The sequence below is a fragment of the Odocoileus virginianus genome, chromosome 22, assembly GCF_023699985.2.
Source record: "Odocoileus virginianus isolate 20LAN1187 ecotype Illinois chromosome 22, Ovbor_1.2, whole genome shotgun sequence".
Taxonomy (NCBI): domain Eukaryota; kingdom Metazoa; phylum Chordata; class Mammalia; order Artiodactyla; family Cervidae; genus Odocoileus; species Odocoileus virginianus.
This window is the reverse complement of record NC_069695.1, coordinates 13,497,302-13,514,287: the sequence shown is the minus strand read 5'-3', so window position 1 is coordinate 13,514,287 and position 16,986 is coordinate 13,497,302. Positions and strand designations below refer to the sequence as shown.

Below are 16,986 nucleotides of genomic sequence, written 5' to 3'. Positions count from 1 at the left end.
CCTATGTGCAAATGAGATAAAGGGAGCCTTTCCTCAAGACACTTGACTGCCATCTGTTGGATAACTGTCATAATAAATGCATAAACCACAGTCCCTATGCTGTGAAAGGGCTCTCTTTACATAGTCGCCTTGGAGCCGTGTACAGCCTGCACACCTGAAACCAGGTAGTAGCCTCCTTCCTCCAAAGGTCAGCATGAGCTCAAGGAGAACAGGCTAATTGAAACATTGACCTGAACAAATACACCATAGCTACAGATTAGGGTGCTGATCCCATCACGCCTTCCAAAACCCAACCGCATTGAGCAAGGGTCTTGCACAGAGAATTTTATTTGTAACTTAAAAGACAGTTGGCTGCCTCAAGGTCACATCGTCTGTGACCTTCCTACCCTGTCCTGCCCAGGGGATGCACAAGCCCAGCCTGGCCCTTGCCCTTTTTCCCCCTCTGCACCCCCACCTGGCAGAGGCACAAGGCTGCTCCTTCCAAACAGGAAATATGTGCCCTGCAGGCCAGCCGGAAGCTGTCTGCGTGGGCTTCCAGAAAAGGCAGGCACTGGCAAGCCCCAGCTGCCTCCTGCTCCGCCGGGTGCGCCAGCCACCCCTGCAGCCTCCCCGGCGTGCCGTCTGGAACAGTCGGCACACAGCAGTGAGGGGACACATCTCCTGAGAGCAATCCTGGGCGGCAGGAGGAGGAGGCACAGCCCTGAGGGGGCCGGAAGCCCCACGTCCTGGTGCTGGGTGCACAGCTGAGCGGGCAAAGCTGCTCGTCAATGTGCCCGACAGCAGAAGCCTAGCAAAAGACCCCATAAGGAAGCCTCTGTCCCGCTTGCCAAGGAAGAGACCATCCCACGCCCAGCGTGGTGTGAGCCTGGGAGAAGCTCACGTGGTCCAGGCTTTCTCAGGAAGCAGAGAATCATGAATGAGCTGAGGATGAGCTGAGGGAACGGAGCTTTTGCCCATCCCCAGATCCTGTCTAATTAGAACGTGGCTTTAGTTGTTCCCACAGGTGAGACAGGAGGAGAGTTGGAAGGGGGATGATTGACCTGATGTTACCCCACCCCCAATCGCGTCTGCCAGCCTCACACCCAGCACTTCCGCTCACCCAGTGCCAGGATGCCAAGATGCAGAAGTGAGATCTCACAGGGGCTGTGTGGGAGCGGAAGATGGCAGGGGTTGGGAGAAGCTGCCTTGGGGGTAGGAGCCGAGGAAGAACATTCTGCCCTCTCCAGGGAACACCCCTAACTACTCAAGCCCGCATGGGTGTGGGGAGGACATGGTCCACAGAACCCAAGGATGGGCAGCAAGCCTCTGTGCTGGGTCACGGCCACTGACCAGTGGATGGCCTCCCAAGCCCGTGGACTCTAGTGCTCCTTCCCCATTCCTGACCCCAGACGGTTTCCTCTTTCTTCCCTCGGGTCCAGAGGCCCAAATTTCTCACCCAGATTCACCCTTTTCTTTAATCAGGACTGGAATATCTCTGCTTTCTATAGAGGGCCCTGAACCTCTCTGCCCTCACCGACACACCCACTAATCAAGAAATAAGTGTACCCAGGGCTTGCTGAGAACCTAGCATGGGTCAGCACATCTCTTATCTCGGGTAATACTCACAATGGCTATTGTCACCATTCACTGATGAGGTGATCAGTGGAAGCAGGAGGCTGAGATACTTAATCAAGCTTTCACAGTCGGAAAGGACTGAAGCCCAGATGTGAACTCAAGGGACCTGCGCAAGAAGGCTCTCTCTTAGTTGTCGTTCCACCGTCTCTGCCCAGCCTAGCTTAAACCCCAGACTCTCTCCCAGGGCCCCCATCTCCGAGCCCTCAGTCCTGCACTCTAGAACTTCTGGGGTCTGTATCACTTTGTCGGCACTTCCCACGTGCTGGTACACAGGCCCTGGGCTGAATCCGGCTGAGCCTGGTCACACACCACCACTGAAATATCACTTGGTCATTAATAGTCACTCCTGGGTGGTAATCAAGGACAACACTCTGCTCTGTTCATCCTCCACAAAAAAATATACAACCTGTATATTTCCTAAGAAACTGTGATGTCAGCCTAAATACCATGGGGTGTTTTAACAGTATGGTGTAGAGAAGGGTTTACTGCTCTGAATGCTCACCGCCCTCATTGCCAAGCCCCGCGGAGCTACTTCCGCAGACTCAGTCCCCCTCTCCGGCTGTCTGCAGAAGGTCCTTCCCTTCTACCCGCGCACTCAGCAACTGTTGCTCCATTTCTTCTCTTTCCAACCTAGATTCCACTCCACTGCCAGAGTTTATCCCCCACAGGGCTGGGAAGCCAGCGCTTCTCAGGTGCTGCTGGAAGTGAGGAATGTGCGTCAAAGACTTATCGTTCTGCAACCCCCTGGACCAACAATTCCATCCCTGTGCATAGCAACTAGTTAATGCTAGGAAATCCTCGTGTTCACAGACCACCTAAAAAGATGTCTATCATAGCACTGTTAGTAATAATGAGAAATTGAGAACTAGCTAAAAACATCCAAAATGAGGGATTGTTAGGAGTGGATTATAGTATTCACCCATTCATGGAATACCATGCAGCCATTAAAAATAATGATTTAGAATATTAGTCAATGCTATTAACTGGAAAAAAAAAACCAGGTTATAAATTTGACCAAAATACAATATCATTTTCATCAATATATAGTCTTTAATACATTCATGCACAAAAAAAAGAATAGAAATGGAATTCACCAAAATGTTAACAGAGATGTCTCTAAGGCTGTCCTATGCAGTGATTAAGTTCAAGGCCATCTGGGTTCACTTTTGGCTCCACTGCTCATAAGCAAATTGCTTCACCTCTTTGTGCCTCTGTTTCCTTCATCCTCAAAATGGGAATATATTTCCAAAACATACAAAAAGCTTATATAGCTCACTATATATACATACACACACACACAAAAACACACATACATATATATGATGATTTAGTTGCTAAGTCGTGTCCGACTCTCACAACTCCATGGACTATAGCCCGCCAGGCTCCTCTGTCCATGCAATTCTCCAGGCAAGAACTCTGGAGTGGGTTGCCATTTCCTTTTCCAGGTGATCTTCCCAACCCAGGAATCGAACCTGGATCTCCTGCACTACAGGCAGATTCTTTACTGACGGAGCTATGATGGAAGCCCATATATATATAGACAAAGAATTCAATCAAAAAACGGGCAGAAGACCTAAATAGACATTTCTCCAAAGAAGACATGCAGGCATATGAAGTCAATAGGCACATGAAAGATGCTCAACATTGCTAATTATTGAAGAAATGCAAATCAGAACTACAATGAGGTATCACCTCATTCCAGTCAAAATAGTCCTCATCAAAAAGTCCACTTGTGCATGCTAAATCACTACAGTCATGTCTGACTCCTTGCAGTCCTATGGACTTGTAGCCCACGAGGCTCCTCTGTCCGTGGGATCCTCCAGGCAAGAATACTGAAGTGGGCCGCCATGCCCTCCTCCAGGGGATCTTCCCAACCCAGGGATCGAACCCACATCTCCTTCGGCTCCTGCATTGTAGGTGGATTCTTTACCACTAGTGCCACCTGGGAAGCCCCATCAAAAAAAGTCTATAAATCACAAATGCTGGAGAGTGTGTGTAGAGAAGGGAACCCTCTTGCACTATTAATGGGAACGTAAATTGGAATAGTCACTATGGAAAACAGTATGGAGTTTCCTTAAAAAAAACAAAAATAGTGTTACCATATGATCCAGCAATCCCACTCCTGGGCATATATCCAGAAAAGATGAAAACTCTAATTTGAAAAGATACATGCCCCCCAATGTTCATAGCAGCACTATTTATAGTAGCCAAGACGTAGAAGCAACCTAAATATCCATCAACAGATGAATGGATAATAAAGATGTGGTATATATCTAAAATGAAATATTACTCAGCCAGATAAAAAGAATGAGATAATGCCATTTGCAGCAGCATGGATTAACCTAGAGATTATCATGTTAAGTGAAGTAGGACAGAGAAAGGCAAATATCATATGATGTCACTTATAATCAGAATCTGAAAAAAATGATACAAATGAACTTAATTAAAAAACAGAAATAGACTTATTGACACAGAAAACAAACAAGTGGTTACCAAAGGGGAAAGAGGAGGAGACATAAATTTGCAATTTGTGATTAACAGATGAACACACCACTATGTATATAAAATCGATGAAAAACAAAGACCTACTATGTAGCACAGGAAACTATATTCAATATTTTGTAATAACCTGTAATGGAAAAGGATCCAAAAAGCACTTGGATCTCTCAGCAGGGACCCAGCAGGAGACCATGGTGGCTGGAAGGGACACCCCGACCAGGATCATGGCCCAGGCAATAACTGTATCATTGTTCACAAGTTCACGAATACCGGATGCGGCTCCAAAAAGTATAGTTTCCAAATTACAAAGGTTATTACAAACACCTATTTGAGAACCAAAATAACCAAACATGGGGCAAATATACAATTCTATGCATTCCCCCAAAGGTTCGGCCTTTTGGTTGAAAGAGAGTATGGTTGGCAGTGGTTCCAGGAAACTCGGGCCATAGTGAGGCTGTGAATTTGAGGGTCTACCCCCAGCTTTGTGAATGAGACACTGCGCCATTGGGACCCATAGGCTCCTGAAGCGCCCTCATTCTGTTTGAAAGCCAGGTGAATTCCTTCTCACCCATGAAGTCACAGCTTGAACATCATCACCTCCTCTATGAACCCTCCTGGTTCCCTCTTCCTCAATGCTTCCTTGGGCCTAGGGCCCAAGAATATTCTATCCCCCTCCCTAGAACATTCTATCTCTTTGTACTGTGGTTATTTACTGGCCTGACTGTCCTCCCTCTAGACTCTCAGCTCCTAGAGAAAAGCCCTTACATATTTACCCTGAGTCCAGGATCTGGTGCAGAAAAGGTTCCCAATAAGCTTCCACTGCCCACTGAATGCCTGAATGACACGAGGAGATGAGCTGGCATCCTGTCCCCAGGGATCTGGCTCTGCCTGCAGTTACAGTGTGACCACAAGCAGGTGGCTCAGCTTCCCTGGGCTTCCGTTCTCCTCTCTGTAATACAGAGGAGGGTGGATAGGGTCCTTTATGGCCCCCAAATTATCTCAGACTCTTCACTGGGGCCTCACTCAGAGCAGTTCTCTTCCTCCCACTCTTTCCAGAGATGATTTTCTGCAATGCCAGGAGGCAGCAGACGGGGTGGGTGGAAGCTGCTGTGAAGTTCAGAGGAGGAGAGGGCTGCGGGGCTGGCCCTGCCCTCCCCACCGGAAGCCCTCAAGGCTGCGAGTCCTGGGGCCCAGGATCACCTCCATAGGGTTTCAAGGAACCACGACTCCCATGCTGCAGACACAGCAAATAGAGCTAGGGGACCCTGAGTAACACTTGAGCTGGGTTAAAGGGGAAGCTCAGGGAGAGGGAAGGGGCTTGGGAAGAGCAGTGCTCCCCGAAGGTTCCTGCTGTGGTCGAGGTCATGAGCCTAAACCCAGCGGTCTAGATGAGCCTGTCGGATTCTAAAGGAGATTCAGGCACTGCATGGCTCCAAAGTCCTTTCTGAGCTCTAGAGGCCAGAATCTTGAGTCTGTGCATCTCAGAGGCAGAACAAGTCCTAGACGCGGAGGAAGACACAGGGGGAGAAACAGCTTTGTAACAATAGCAGCAACCAGACTTGCCTCGTTGACTGAGCATTTATTCTATGTTCTGCACTGCCCTGGAGAAGGAAATGGCAACCCACTCCGGTATTCTTGTCTGGAGAATTACATGGACCAGAGGAGCCTGGCTAGTTATAGTCCATGGGGTTAAAAAGAGTTGGATACTCACTCACTCACTGCCCTAAGTCTTTTAATGTTCATTCCCCCAATTAACTAGCTCAACCACTTCCTGAAGTGGGAATTCACATTATCCCCATTTTATAGAAGAGGAAATAGAGGTACAGAGCTTAAGGCATCTGTTCATGCTTAATTGGTAGAGAGGCAGAACCAGGTTTGACCACAGAGAGTGGAAGTCCAGAGACTGAGCTTGTGATGGGGAGACTGGCAAGGACAGAATAGAAGGTCAGGGGAGGGGCATGAAATGGGAAGAAGTATCCACTGCAGAAGGGAGGGGCCAACAGTCAATCTCCTCCTGCTGCGTAGAGGAGGGCTAGCCCTGGGCCATCCGTCTCCGTCGGCCTGTGAAGGGAAACCCTCCTCTAGTTCTGAAAAGGGGCTTCCCGGGTGGTTCAGTGGTAAAGAATCCACCTGCCAAGCAGGAGATGCAGGTTCGATCCCTGGGTCTGGAAAACCCCATGGAGGAGGAAATGGCAGGCTATAGTCCATGGGGTCTCAACCCACTCCAGTATTCTTGCCTGGGAAATACCAATGGACAGAGGAGCCCAGTGGGCTACAGTCCATGGGGTCGCTAAAGAGTGGTACACAAGTTAGCAGCTAAACAACAACAGTCCTGAAAAAACCCAAGAGGCCAACCAGGGCCCCCCCAAGGAGAGGAACTGAGCTCTGGCCCAAGTCCCATGACTGCTGAGGGCAGAGCCAGAGTGAGGACCCGGTACAGCCCTGTATGCTTTCTGGTCCAGAGAGTTGTATGTTAATATTAAAGATTTAACTACTGTATGATTCCATGAGAATCTGGGAGTAGGTTAGGACCTCGGGTTTATTGGCAGAGCTCTCATGACGGGGGTATTTTGCATCAATCAGCCAGGCTACTTGCATTTTCTCCTGCACCCTGTGGTTCTCCGGCTGGTCTGGAATCCACTGCAGGTCAGCATGACCTCCATATGCCCCTAAGACATTAATCACGATTCCTTTTTGCCCCATCCCTTCTTCAAAGGCTCCCTGGGCACTGTGCCCCACACTGTCTTCCCAAGACCAGGTGAGCATTTAGAGCTGTGTGATAATTACTGTGAAGCCTGGCATGGGCTGGAAATTACAACCCTGTTACCTGATGAAATGGGCTTTCCCGATGGCTCAGCGGGTTAAGAATCTGCCTGCAATGCAGGAGACACAGGAGATGTGGGCTTGATCCCTGGGTCAGGAAGATCACCTAGAGGAGGAAATGGCAACCCACTCCAGTATTCTGGCCTGAAAAATCCCATGGACGGAAAAGCCTGAAGGGCTATAGTCCAAAAGGGTCACAAAGGCAGACACGACTGAGCACAAGCATGATCTAACCTGATGAAATAACCAGGAGTGGAAACAGTGACCATGCCAGACAAACCCAGCACCACGTCTACCCAGTCCCCAGCTCTGGGCAGCTTTGGGCTCCCAGCACTGCACTTGCTGTGCCATTTGGTATGGGGCGGGAGGGGGGAGCCAGTCCTTGCTCCAGACTGGAAACGGGAGACTGTCTTCCACCCTCTCTGCCGCCTGCCTGCTCCAGCCCACCTTCCCAAGCTGTCGATTCTCCTTGCGGGCTCCCTTTCCTCCAACAACCAGCCCCTCAGTCTCTTTGGAGCACAACACAGAACCAGTTGCAGTCATGTTTATTATTATTCCACCAAAGACTAAATGCTCCTTAAAAGTAGGCTTGTCCCTAACGAACCAGTCCCAGCTGGGAGCAAGGGTGGGCCCTTCTGAAGGCAGGGGTCCTGTCAGCTGTCAGCGAGGCCTGGGTCTGAAACCCTGATGCACTGTTGGGCCTGGGCTCTACCAGCCCCAGGGTGTGTGCAGTCCCCAGGCCAGCTGGAACTCAGATCCTGGCTTCACAGGCTTGTCTCACTGCCAAGCTGGCAGGCTCTCCTAATGCGATGTGGGCTCGGTACTGATTTAAGCCATGTGATCAACTCGGTGCTCTGCAAGGTGGGAGGATTTGTGGGTTGGCACCAGGATGGGGACAATTGCTTGGCCAGAAGGCAGGAAATGACATCATATTGGCAGTGAGAAAGCTATGTCTGCTCTAAACAGGTCATACCCGCGCTTCCCTACTGGTGACAGCCCTCAGCCCACACTCCTTCAAGACCCAGCACCGCGTCGCTCCAACTCTGCTCCATCATGTCCTGCCTTGTCCACCTCTGTCACCACCCTCGATCTTTCAGTGCTGCCCCCATCTCAGCTCCAGCCTCAGGGATGCACCCCGAGCCTCCCTGGGGCCAGCAAGGCATGGGTAGGTAGCCCCATGTTCTCAGCCTGTGTAACTGTGGTGTGTTTATCAACTGCATTTGGGCACTGTGCCCCACGAGTGTGACACCAAAAATGACATCAAGGTTGGCAGGTGGGGGGGTGGACAGACGCCTGGAGCCAGTTGAGGGAGCTGAGAGACGCTTAGCTAGCAGAGTAAAGCCAGAGCTAGCAGAGGAAGCCAGAGGCACAGGGGACCTCTGATAAGATGAGCAGGCAGCCCAGAGGACAAGTAACTTGCCCAAGCTGCGCCGTTACTGAGGGCAAGCCTAGCAGCCCGATCTCTGCCCGCCACTAGAGCTCTTTGCCCCTGTCTCTGCTGCTGGTCTTCGTGAGTGCGCATGTTTGCACACATGAGCCCATGTCCCAGTGATCTTCACTCAGGCCCCTAAGTCCCAGGACCGAGTGTGCAGGCACAAGTGAAAGTGCTACCCTCAGAGAAACCCAAGCTGAGCTGGAGAGACCAGATTGAAACATATTAAGGATTTAGAGTCCAAAGAAGCAAATAGCAGTCTCTGAGATATGCTGTTTCTCAGCCATGTATCCAAGGGCTTCACCCCAGCTCCAGTAGCCACAGTGGTTCCTTCTGCTATTTGGCCAGGATGTATCTGAATCTCTGGGAACAGGTAGAAATTCCTTCCTCTCTCCCCATAAGATTCCTTGATGTTACTGTTTAGTTGCTAAGTTGTGTCCGACTCTTTTGCAACCCTTTGGACTGTAGCCCACCAGGCTCCTCTGTCCATGGGATTTCCCAGGCAAGACTAGTGGAGCAGGTTGCCATTTCTTCTCCAGGGGAATCTTTCAGATCCAGGGATCAAACCCAGATCTCCTGCTTGGCAGGCAGAATTCTGTACCATTGAGCCACCTGGGAAGTCCATAGGATTCCCTACACATCCCCTAACTGCTGATGGAGTGCCGGGACTCCACTGAGAATCATTGCACTACAGTGGAAGGTACAGACTTCAACTTCTCCAGAGTTTGCAGGGAGAGAAAAACCCAAGGCCAGGGAACAGGTAATCCTTTCCGGAGAGGCTGGGGCTTTAGATGCAACGGTGTTTAGGTGATCTGGAGAAAACTGAAGAAGGTAGAAGAGCGATGAGGGGGCAGAGGTGTGGGCCCTAACATTTCCTCTGACCCTGGTATGTGTTTCAGTGGGAGATTCAGAATTTTCTGTCTAACCAACTTGAGACAGCAGTCTGGGAGCACGGAGAACCTCCCACCATCCCAGGCAGGCAGGCGTGGGGGCTCCAAGGAGAGCAGTCTTATTCGGTCCTTGTTGGGGTGGATGGGGTGCAGACTGAACTCTAAAGACTGCTGTACATTGTCTGGCTTCCATCCCAGACTGTGGGAACAGGTGGGGAGAGGATGTCTCATCCTGTCCCTCAGGCTTCATCCCCATTTCGTGTGGGTCCCTTGAAACCTCCTCATGACTTATTAGTGCCGGAGAGAACAGCTTTCAGAGCACTGCCTGCCAGACACTAGAGCCAACACAGTCTGAGCAAGCAGGTTGAGAAAGGGGAGCTGCTAGCCTGAGACCAAGAAACCGAGGAGGGGGCTATTCAAGGTCATGGATGCTCAGCTCCACCTTCTTTGCAGATAATAGAACGTCCCTCCTCAGGGTGCTGTGAATTTTAAATAAGATTCTAATTCTAAGGTGTGAGCCTATGAAGACACAGGCTACCGCAGGATTTTGTCCATATACAGTAGGTAACATTGTTGGGATCTGAACCTAGAACTCTGTGACTTGAGACTGGCATTCTGGACCACTGTACCTTCCATCCTCTTTGTGGGTACTTGCACTATGGCAATCTCTGTCCTCCGTTGGACTGTGAGCACCGTGTGGGCAAAGACCATGTCTTTACCTCGACCTGGAGAATGTAACAGTAGCTCAGAGGGCATTGCTGATGGAAGTTGTTAGTTTTTAATGATGATGCTTTGGTTCAAAGCCTGGAAGACTGTACTTAGATCCTGGCCAAGGGTTTTCATCAGTTGTAAATGTCAATGTCTCCTCTGGGTTCTGGGTGTCAAGAGGGTGAGCCATTACAGACATGATGAAAGAAATCCTCCAGGAAGTGAGTCAGGTGTCCAAGGCAATGAGGCGGGGATGCAAAAAGGCAGATGGCAGGAGGGAAAATTCGCCAAATTTCTGGAGCAATCTGATAGTCAAGACTGTGTTTCCAGGGATGATCAACATAGATACGCTGAAAAAGTGGCTGCTGGCTTTCCCCAGGCCCCAGAAAGTGCCAAGACCCCTGACACCCATTCCAGGAAGGAAATGAGCATAGAGATGGCTGCTAACTCCCTGTTCAGGCTGCATGTATGACTGAGATGCTTAATTAGGAGGTGCGATGTCTGCCTAGATCATTTTGTTGAGATGTGGTGGAGAGCCAGCCAAGACTGGGACACCCACACCTGCTGACTCACGTGGGGGATGAGTCAGGAGAATCTCTAAGGTTTCCCCAGCAGTCTTGAAGTTCTGGGCAAGGACTGAGGACTTGGGGTTGAGAGAGACTATTCATAATTTTTTCCAAGTAAATAAAAGCCCTTTGACAGCAAAGTCAATATGGCATAGTGTTACTGTTAAAAACAGTTAATGAGAATTTAAGGTGCATTAAAAGAAGCAGGATATCAAGGGACTCTGAATAGCCAAAACAATCTTTAACAAGAACAAAGTTGGAGGTCTACCACATCCTGATTCAAAACTTCTACAAAATTACAGTAATCAAAAAGATGTGATACTGACATAAGGATAGGCATTTAGACCAACAGAACAGAGAGCCCAGAAATAAACCTTTGTATGTATGGTCACATGATTTTCAACAAGGGTGCTAAGACCATTCAATGGGGAAAGCACAGTATTTTCCACAAATGGTGCTGAGAAAACTGAATATCCATGTGCAAAAGGATGAAACTGGATCCTTACATTTCATCATATACAAAAGTTAATTTAAAATGAATCAACAACAAAATGTAAAAGCTAAAGATACAGCATTCTTTGAAGAAAACATGGGATGAAAGCTTCATGACATAGGGTTTGGCAATGACTTTGGATATGACACAAAAGCATAACAACAAAAGGAAAACTAGATCAATTATACTTCATAAAATTGAAAAAGTTTGTGCACCAGCAGACACAAACAGCACAAAAGGCAGCCCGCCCATGGAATGGAGAAAATATTTGTAAATCAAGTCTGATTAGAGGTTTATATTCAGAAATATATTCTGGATAAACTCTTACAACTCCGCAACAAACAACCTAATTTTAAAATAAGCAAAGCACTGTTATTTAACATAGTTTTGGAAGCCCATGACCATCAAAGAAGAAAAATAAATAAATAAAAGGAATTCAGGTTGGAAAAGAAGTAGTAAAATTTTCACTGTTTGTAGATGACATCATATTATACATAGAAAAATCCTAAAGATACCAACAGAAAACTCCTAGAGCTAATCAATGAATTTAGTAAAGTCAAAGGATGCAAAATTAGTACACAGAAATCCCTTGTATCCCTATATAATAACAATGAAAACTCAAAAGAGAAATTAAGGAAACAATCCCATTCAACATTGCAACGAAATGAATAAAAATACCTAGGAATAAGCTTACTTAAGGAGACGAAAGACCTGTATGCAGAAGACTAGAAGACAATGATCAAAGAAATAAAAAACAACATAAATAGATTGAGAGATATAACATGTTCTTGGATTGCTGCTGCTGCTGCTGCTAAGTCGCTTCAGTCGTGTCCAACTCTGTGCGACCCCATAGATGCCAGCCAACCAGGCTCCTCTGTCCCTGGGATTCTCCAGGCAAGAATACTGGAGCAGGTTGCCATTTCCTTCTCCAATGCATGCATGCATGCTAAGTCGCTTCAGTCGTGTCCAACTCTGTGCGACCCCATAGATGCCAGCCAACCAGGCTCCTCTGTCCCTGGGATTCTCCAGGCAAGAATACTGGAGTAGGTTGCCATTTCCTTCTCCAGTTCTTAGATTGGAAGAATCAATATTGTAAAAATGACTATACTACCCAAAGTAATCTACAGATTCAGTGCAATCCCTATCAAATTACCAATGGCATTTTTCATAGAACTAGAACAAAAAATTTTACAATTTGTTTGAAAACACAAAAGACCCTGAATAGCCAAAGCAATCTTGAGAAAGAAAATGAAGCTAGAGCAATCAACCATCCTGACTTCAGACTACAAAGCTAGTCATCAAGACAGTATGGCACTGGCACAAAAACAGAACTATAGATCAATGGAGCAAGATAGAAAGCCCAGAGATAAACCCACATACCTCATCTTATGGGCACCTTATCTTTGACAAAGGAGGTAAGAATATACAACGGAGAAAAGAAAACTTCTTCAATAAGCCATGAAAACTGGACAGCTACATGTAAAAAAATGAAATTAGAACACTTCCTAGCACCATACACAAAGATAAACTCAAAATGGATTAAAGACCTAAGTGTAATCCAGAAACTACAAAACTCTTAGAGGAAAACATAGGCAGAATATTCTATGACATAAATCACAAGATCCTTTATGATCCATCTCCTAGACTAAAGAAAATAAAAACAAAAATAAACAAGTGGGACCTAATTAAACTTAAAAGCTTTTGCACAGCAAAGAAAATTATAAACAAGGTGAAAAGACAGCACTCAGAATGGGAGGAAATGCATGCATACATGCATGCTAAGTCGCTTCAGTCGTGTCCGACTCTGTGCAACCCCATAGATGGCAGCCCACCAGGCTCTGCCATCCCTGGGACTCTCCAGGCAAGAATACTGGAGTGGGTTGCCATTTCCTTCTCCAATAATGGCCAATGAAATAACAAAGGATTGATTTCCAAAATATACAAGTAGCTCATGCAACTCAATACCAGTAAAACAAACAACCCAATCAAAAAGTGGGCAGAAGACCTAAACAGACATCTCTCCAAAGACATATAGATGGATAATAAACATGAAAAGATACTCAACATGCTGTTTATTTATTAGAGAAATACAAATCAAAACTACAATGAGATATCACCTCACAATAGTCAGAATGAGCATTATCAAAAAAAAATCTACAAACAATAAATGCTGGAGAGAGTGTGGAGAAAAGGGAATCCTCTTGCACTGTTGCTGGAAATGGATACAGCCACTATGGAAGACAGGTATGGAGATTCCTTAACAAACTATGAATAAAACTACTGTATGATTCAACAATCCCTCTGTGGGTTATATACCCTGAGAAAATCATAAGTGAAAAAGACACATGTACCCCAATGTTCATTGTAGCACTATTTAAGATAGCTAAGACATGGAAGCAACCTAGATGTCCATCGACAGATGAACGGATAAAGAAGTTGTGGTACACATATACAACAGAATAGTACTCAGTCATAAAAAGTAATGAATGTGAGTCAGCTGAAAGGTGGATGAACCTAGAGCCTGTTACAATACAGAGTGAAGTAAGTCAGAAAGAGAAAAGCAAGTATCATGTATGAATGAATATATCTGAAATCTAGGAAAATGGTACTGATGAACCTATTTGCAGGGCAGGAATGGAGATGCAGACAGAGAGAGGGGACTTGTGGACCCAGCAGGGAAAGGAGAGGGTGGGACAAATTGAGGGAGTAGCATTGAAACGTGTATATTACCATATGTAAAATAGATAGCTATCGTCCTTGTATAACCCAGGAAGCTCAGCCAGGGACTTTGTGACAATCTAGAGGAGTGGGTTGGGGGGTAGGAGAGAGGGGATATATGTATACTTATGGCAGATTCACAATGTTGTATGGCAGAAACAAGTACAATATTGTAAAGCAATTATCCTCCAATTAAAAATAAATTTAAAAATCATTTCTGAAAAATGGACAACAGGGGGTTGAGAGACGGGAACAAAGATGGGTGCATGGGTTATACACGGGAAATGTCCCCTTTCCTCTCTCCTCCTCTTTTATACCTTTCATCCCATATTTTTAAATATTTTTACCTGAAAACTTGCATGAATAAGGAAATAATTATCTCCCCCATTTTGATGATTAAAGACCTCCAAACACCAAATTAATATAATTCCTGGTGAAAATAGAAGAAACTTAAACTTTTGTTTACCAGTGCAGTCCCTTGACTATTTGAGGATCATGTTTTTCATTCCTTCTCCCAGAATCTAGCCTGGAAAAACTAAAAAACTCAATGCCCTCCAGGCCATGTAAGGACAGAGGGCCCAGTCAGGCACCTAACTCAGAAACTTTAAGGAAACACTACCCGGGATAGTTCTCATGGAAAATTGAGGAATCACTGAATTACATTCATTCTTTCTCAACAGTGATTTTCAGAAGCTCTTCTCCTAACAGCAGAACACTGGCTTTTCATGTGACCAGAGCAGAAGTTGGATTATGAGCTAAAAGGAGGGGAAAGGCCAAGAAAGGGGTAACTTAGAACAAAAAAGAAAGATGGCAAGCTTGACAATTTGCTAAGGATTGATCCTGATAATGACACTGGATCAAGAATTAGAGTGCTTTAGGTCTATGGGAGAATTGGGGAAATTCACCTCAATCAAAAAGACAGACACAAGGACCATGAGGCAGAAAATTTACACACAAACACACACAATCCAAATGACCAATAAAACACATGAAAATATTCAACCCCACCATTAACCAAAGAGAGAACACTGAAAAGCCCTTTTTCCTATCCAATTGGGAAACGAATCACTACTTCCAGCTGTTGGAGGGATGAGTTGACTGGGTGCTCTTCACAGCTGGTGGGACTGTGCACCGATGGGTTCTTTGTAGGACACTTCGGGAATGCCCATCAAAAGTCTTCACCATATGTACTCTATTTGACCTAGAAATTCCACTTAGGAAATGATCTTAAAGAATAATTTATCTGTGGCAAGACTTAGATGTACTCTTTATAACAGTATTCTTCATAATAACAAAAAATCTAGAGGGGAAAGACAATAAAAATATCCAACTATAAAGTATTCAATGAATAAATGATGGTATGTATCTCCCTATACCAAAATGCTACACAGCCATTATAAGTAGGGGGATTGAGTGACATTTAATGGCTTAGAAATAAACACGCTCTAAAACAGGGGGTGTTGTACCAGCACATCCTCTCAAATTATATACACTGAAAAGACCAGAAATAAGTGCTCAAAAATGTCATCAATGATATTTATAGGGATTATAGGTATTCTTTTTTTTCCTGTATGTCTGTATTTTCTAAATTTTCTGCAATGATCAAATTTTTATTTTGTAATAAAAGATGGATAACATATCTTTTTTTAAAAAAGAATCAAAGTTGCAAGTTATTGTGATGAGAGCTACACAGGAAGAGGGCAAGTTTTCAAGCTGGGAGATCATCATTAGAATAACAGATATGTTTACGTGCCCAGCTGAGTGGCAAGCGCCGGTGGCACTTGGAAACCACTGGGGACATGCTGGAGGGAGGAGTGTGTTAGCCTTCTGCGGTTCTACTGAGTGACCGTGGGAAAGCCACTTCTGTTTCCTTGGCCACCAAGTTCCTTTTCTCTCTGGTGGCCCTTGACTCTATGTAGGCAGGATACTATGATGATGGTACCCACATGTGAGGTCTCCTTTTTTGAAAAGGAGGACATATATATATATCAATGACGGGGTTGAGGGGGTCAGGATTTTAGGAGACAAAGGGATGATAAAATAGGACAGAGAATACAGATGTGTTTTTACACGCTTTGTTTCCCTGCCTCTCATTGTTCCTGCAGAGCTAAAACGACTGAATTAACTCTTTGGGCCAGAAATGCATTTGACATAAGTTGCTTCACTCTTCATAAAACCAGAAGGAGTTGGGGAACTCTGGAAGCAGCAGGCTGTGATCCAGATCCATCATGCCCTGGCTGGAACTCACCTTCCTCAAGTGTCAGAAGAAAAACTATGGAATAGGAAGCCAGGGAGAGCTGCTTTTGAACTCAGAGGGAACTTCGCATAGGTAGTAGCTGATCATAACTCGGTAAAGAATCTGCCTACAATGCAGGAGACCTGGGTTTGATTCCTGGGTCAGGAAGATCCCCTGGAGAAGGAAACGGCAACCCACTCCAGTATTCTTGCCTGGAAAATCCCATGGACAGATGAGCCTGGTGGGCTATAGTCCACAGGGTTGCAAGAGTCAGACACGTCTTAGCGACTAAACAAACCACCAAGACCAAGAAAACAGCTATGCTCAGGGCTGTGCCTGTTCCTCCACCATGCCTTCAGGGCCTCCTGCATCTTCCGCTGCTGTGAGCCCCCAGAACTTGCTCTCGAAAAGGTCACAAGGAAGTGCTGGGGCCTCACCTGTGCCCCAGTCAACAGGAAGACCCTGGAGAGGTGGCAAGGAGCGATGGGGCTGCCCAGAGCAAGGCAGAAGCCTGGGCGAGCCCAGCGCAGGCAGTGAGGGATGGCAGGCAAGTCAGCCTCTGGACACTGACCTCGTGGCACGTCCATGGGGTTGAAGCTGGCCAGCAGGTCACGACACCACTGGCGATCACCCTCCACTTTGCTCAGCCAGTTGTTGCAGTTGAAGTAGTAACGGAGGTGAGGCCGCTTCATGTCGGTCACGATCACACGGTCCAGGTACCAGCTGGCGTTCAAGCCTGTGTTGTCGTGCTCGATCCTGGGCCAGAGGCAGACACCCACACCATCAGTGGTAAGACAGAGACAATGCCCCTTCCATACTGACACACCCCCCATGTTTTCTCAGAACAGAGGCTCAACCATTGTGATTCTGTTATTTCTTTATCTCTGAGGCTTCAGTTTCCTCATCTGAAAAACAGGGATTCCTTGCAAGGTGGATGTGCTTATTGATGAATGCGGATTGCTACATTGCCCATAAAGGAAATATTGCCTTCCATGGAAAATTGAGGA

At 46.5% G+C, this 16,986-nt stretch overlaps 1 protein-coding gene across 1 annotated transcript in view; it reads right to left on the bottom strand.

Annotated features, from left to right (window-relative positions):
• The window catches only part of LOC139030332 (lipoxygenase homology domain-containing protein 1-like), a 46,526-nt gene that overhangs the window by 11,558 nt on the left and 17,982 nt on the right, over window positions 1-16,986 (bottom strand). Inside the window, exon 7 of the mRNA XM_070452420.1 lies at window positions 16,551-16,735. Coding sequence (XP_070308521.1) covers window positions 16,551-16,735 — 185 coding nt within the window. The remainder of the gene's footprint in view (window positions 1-16,550; window positions 16,736-16,986) is intronic.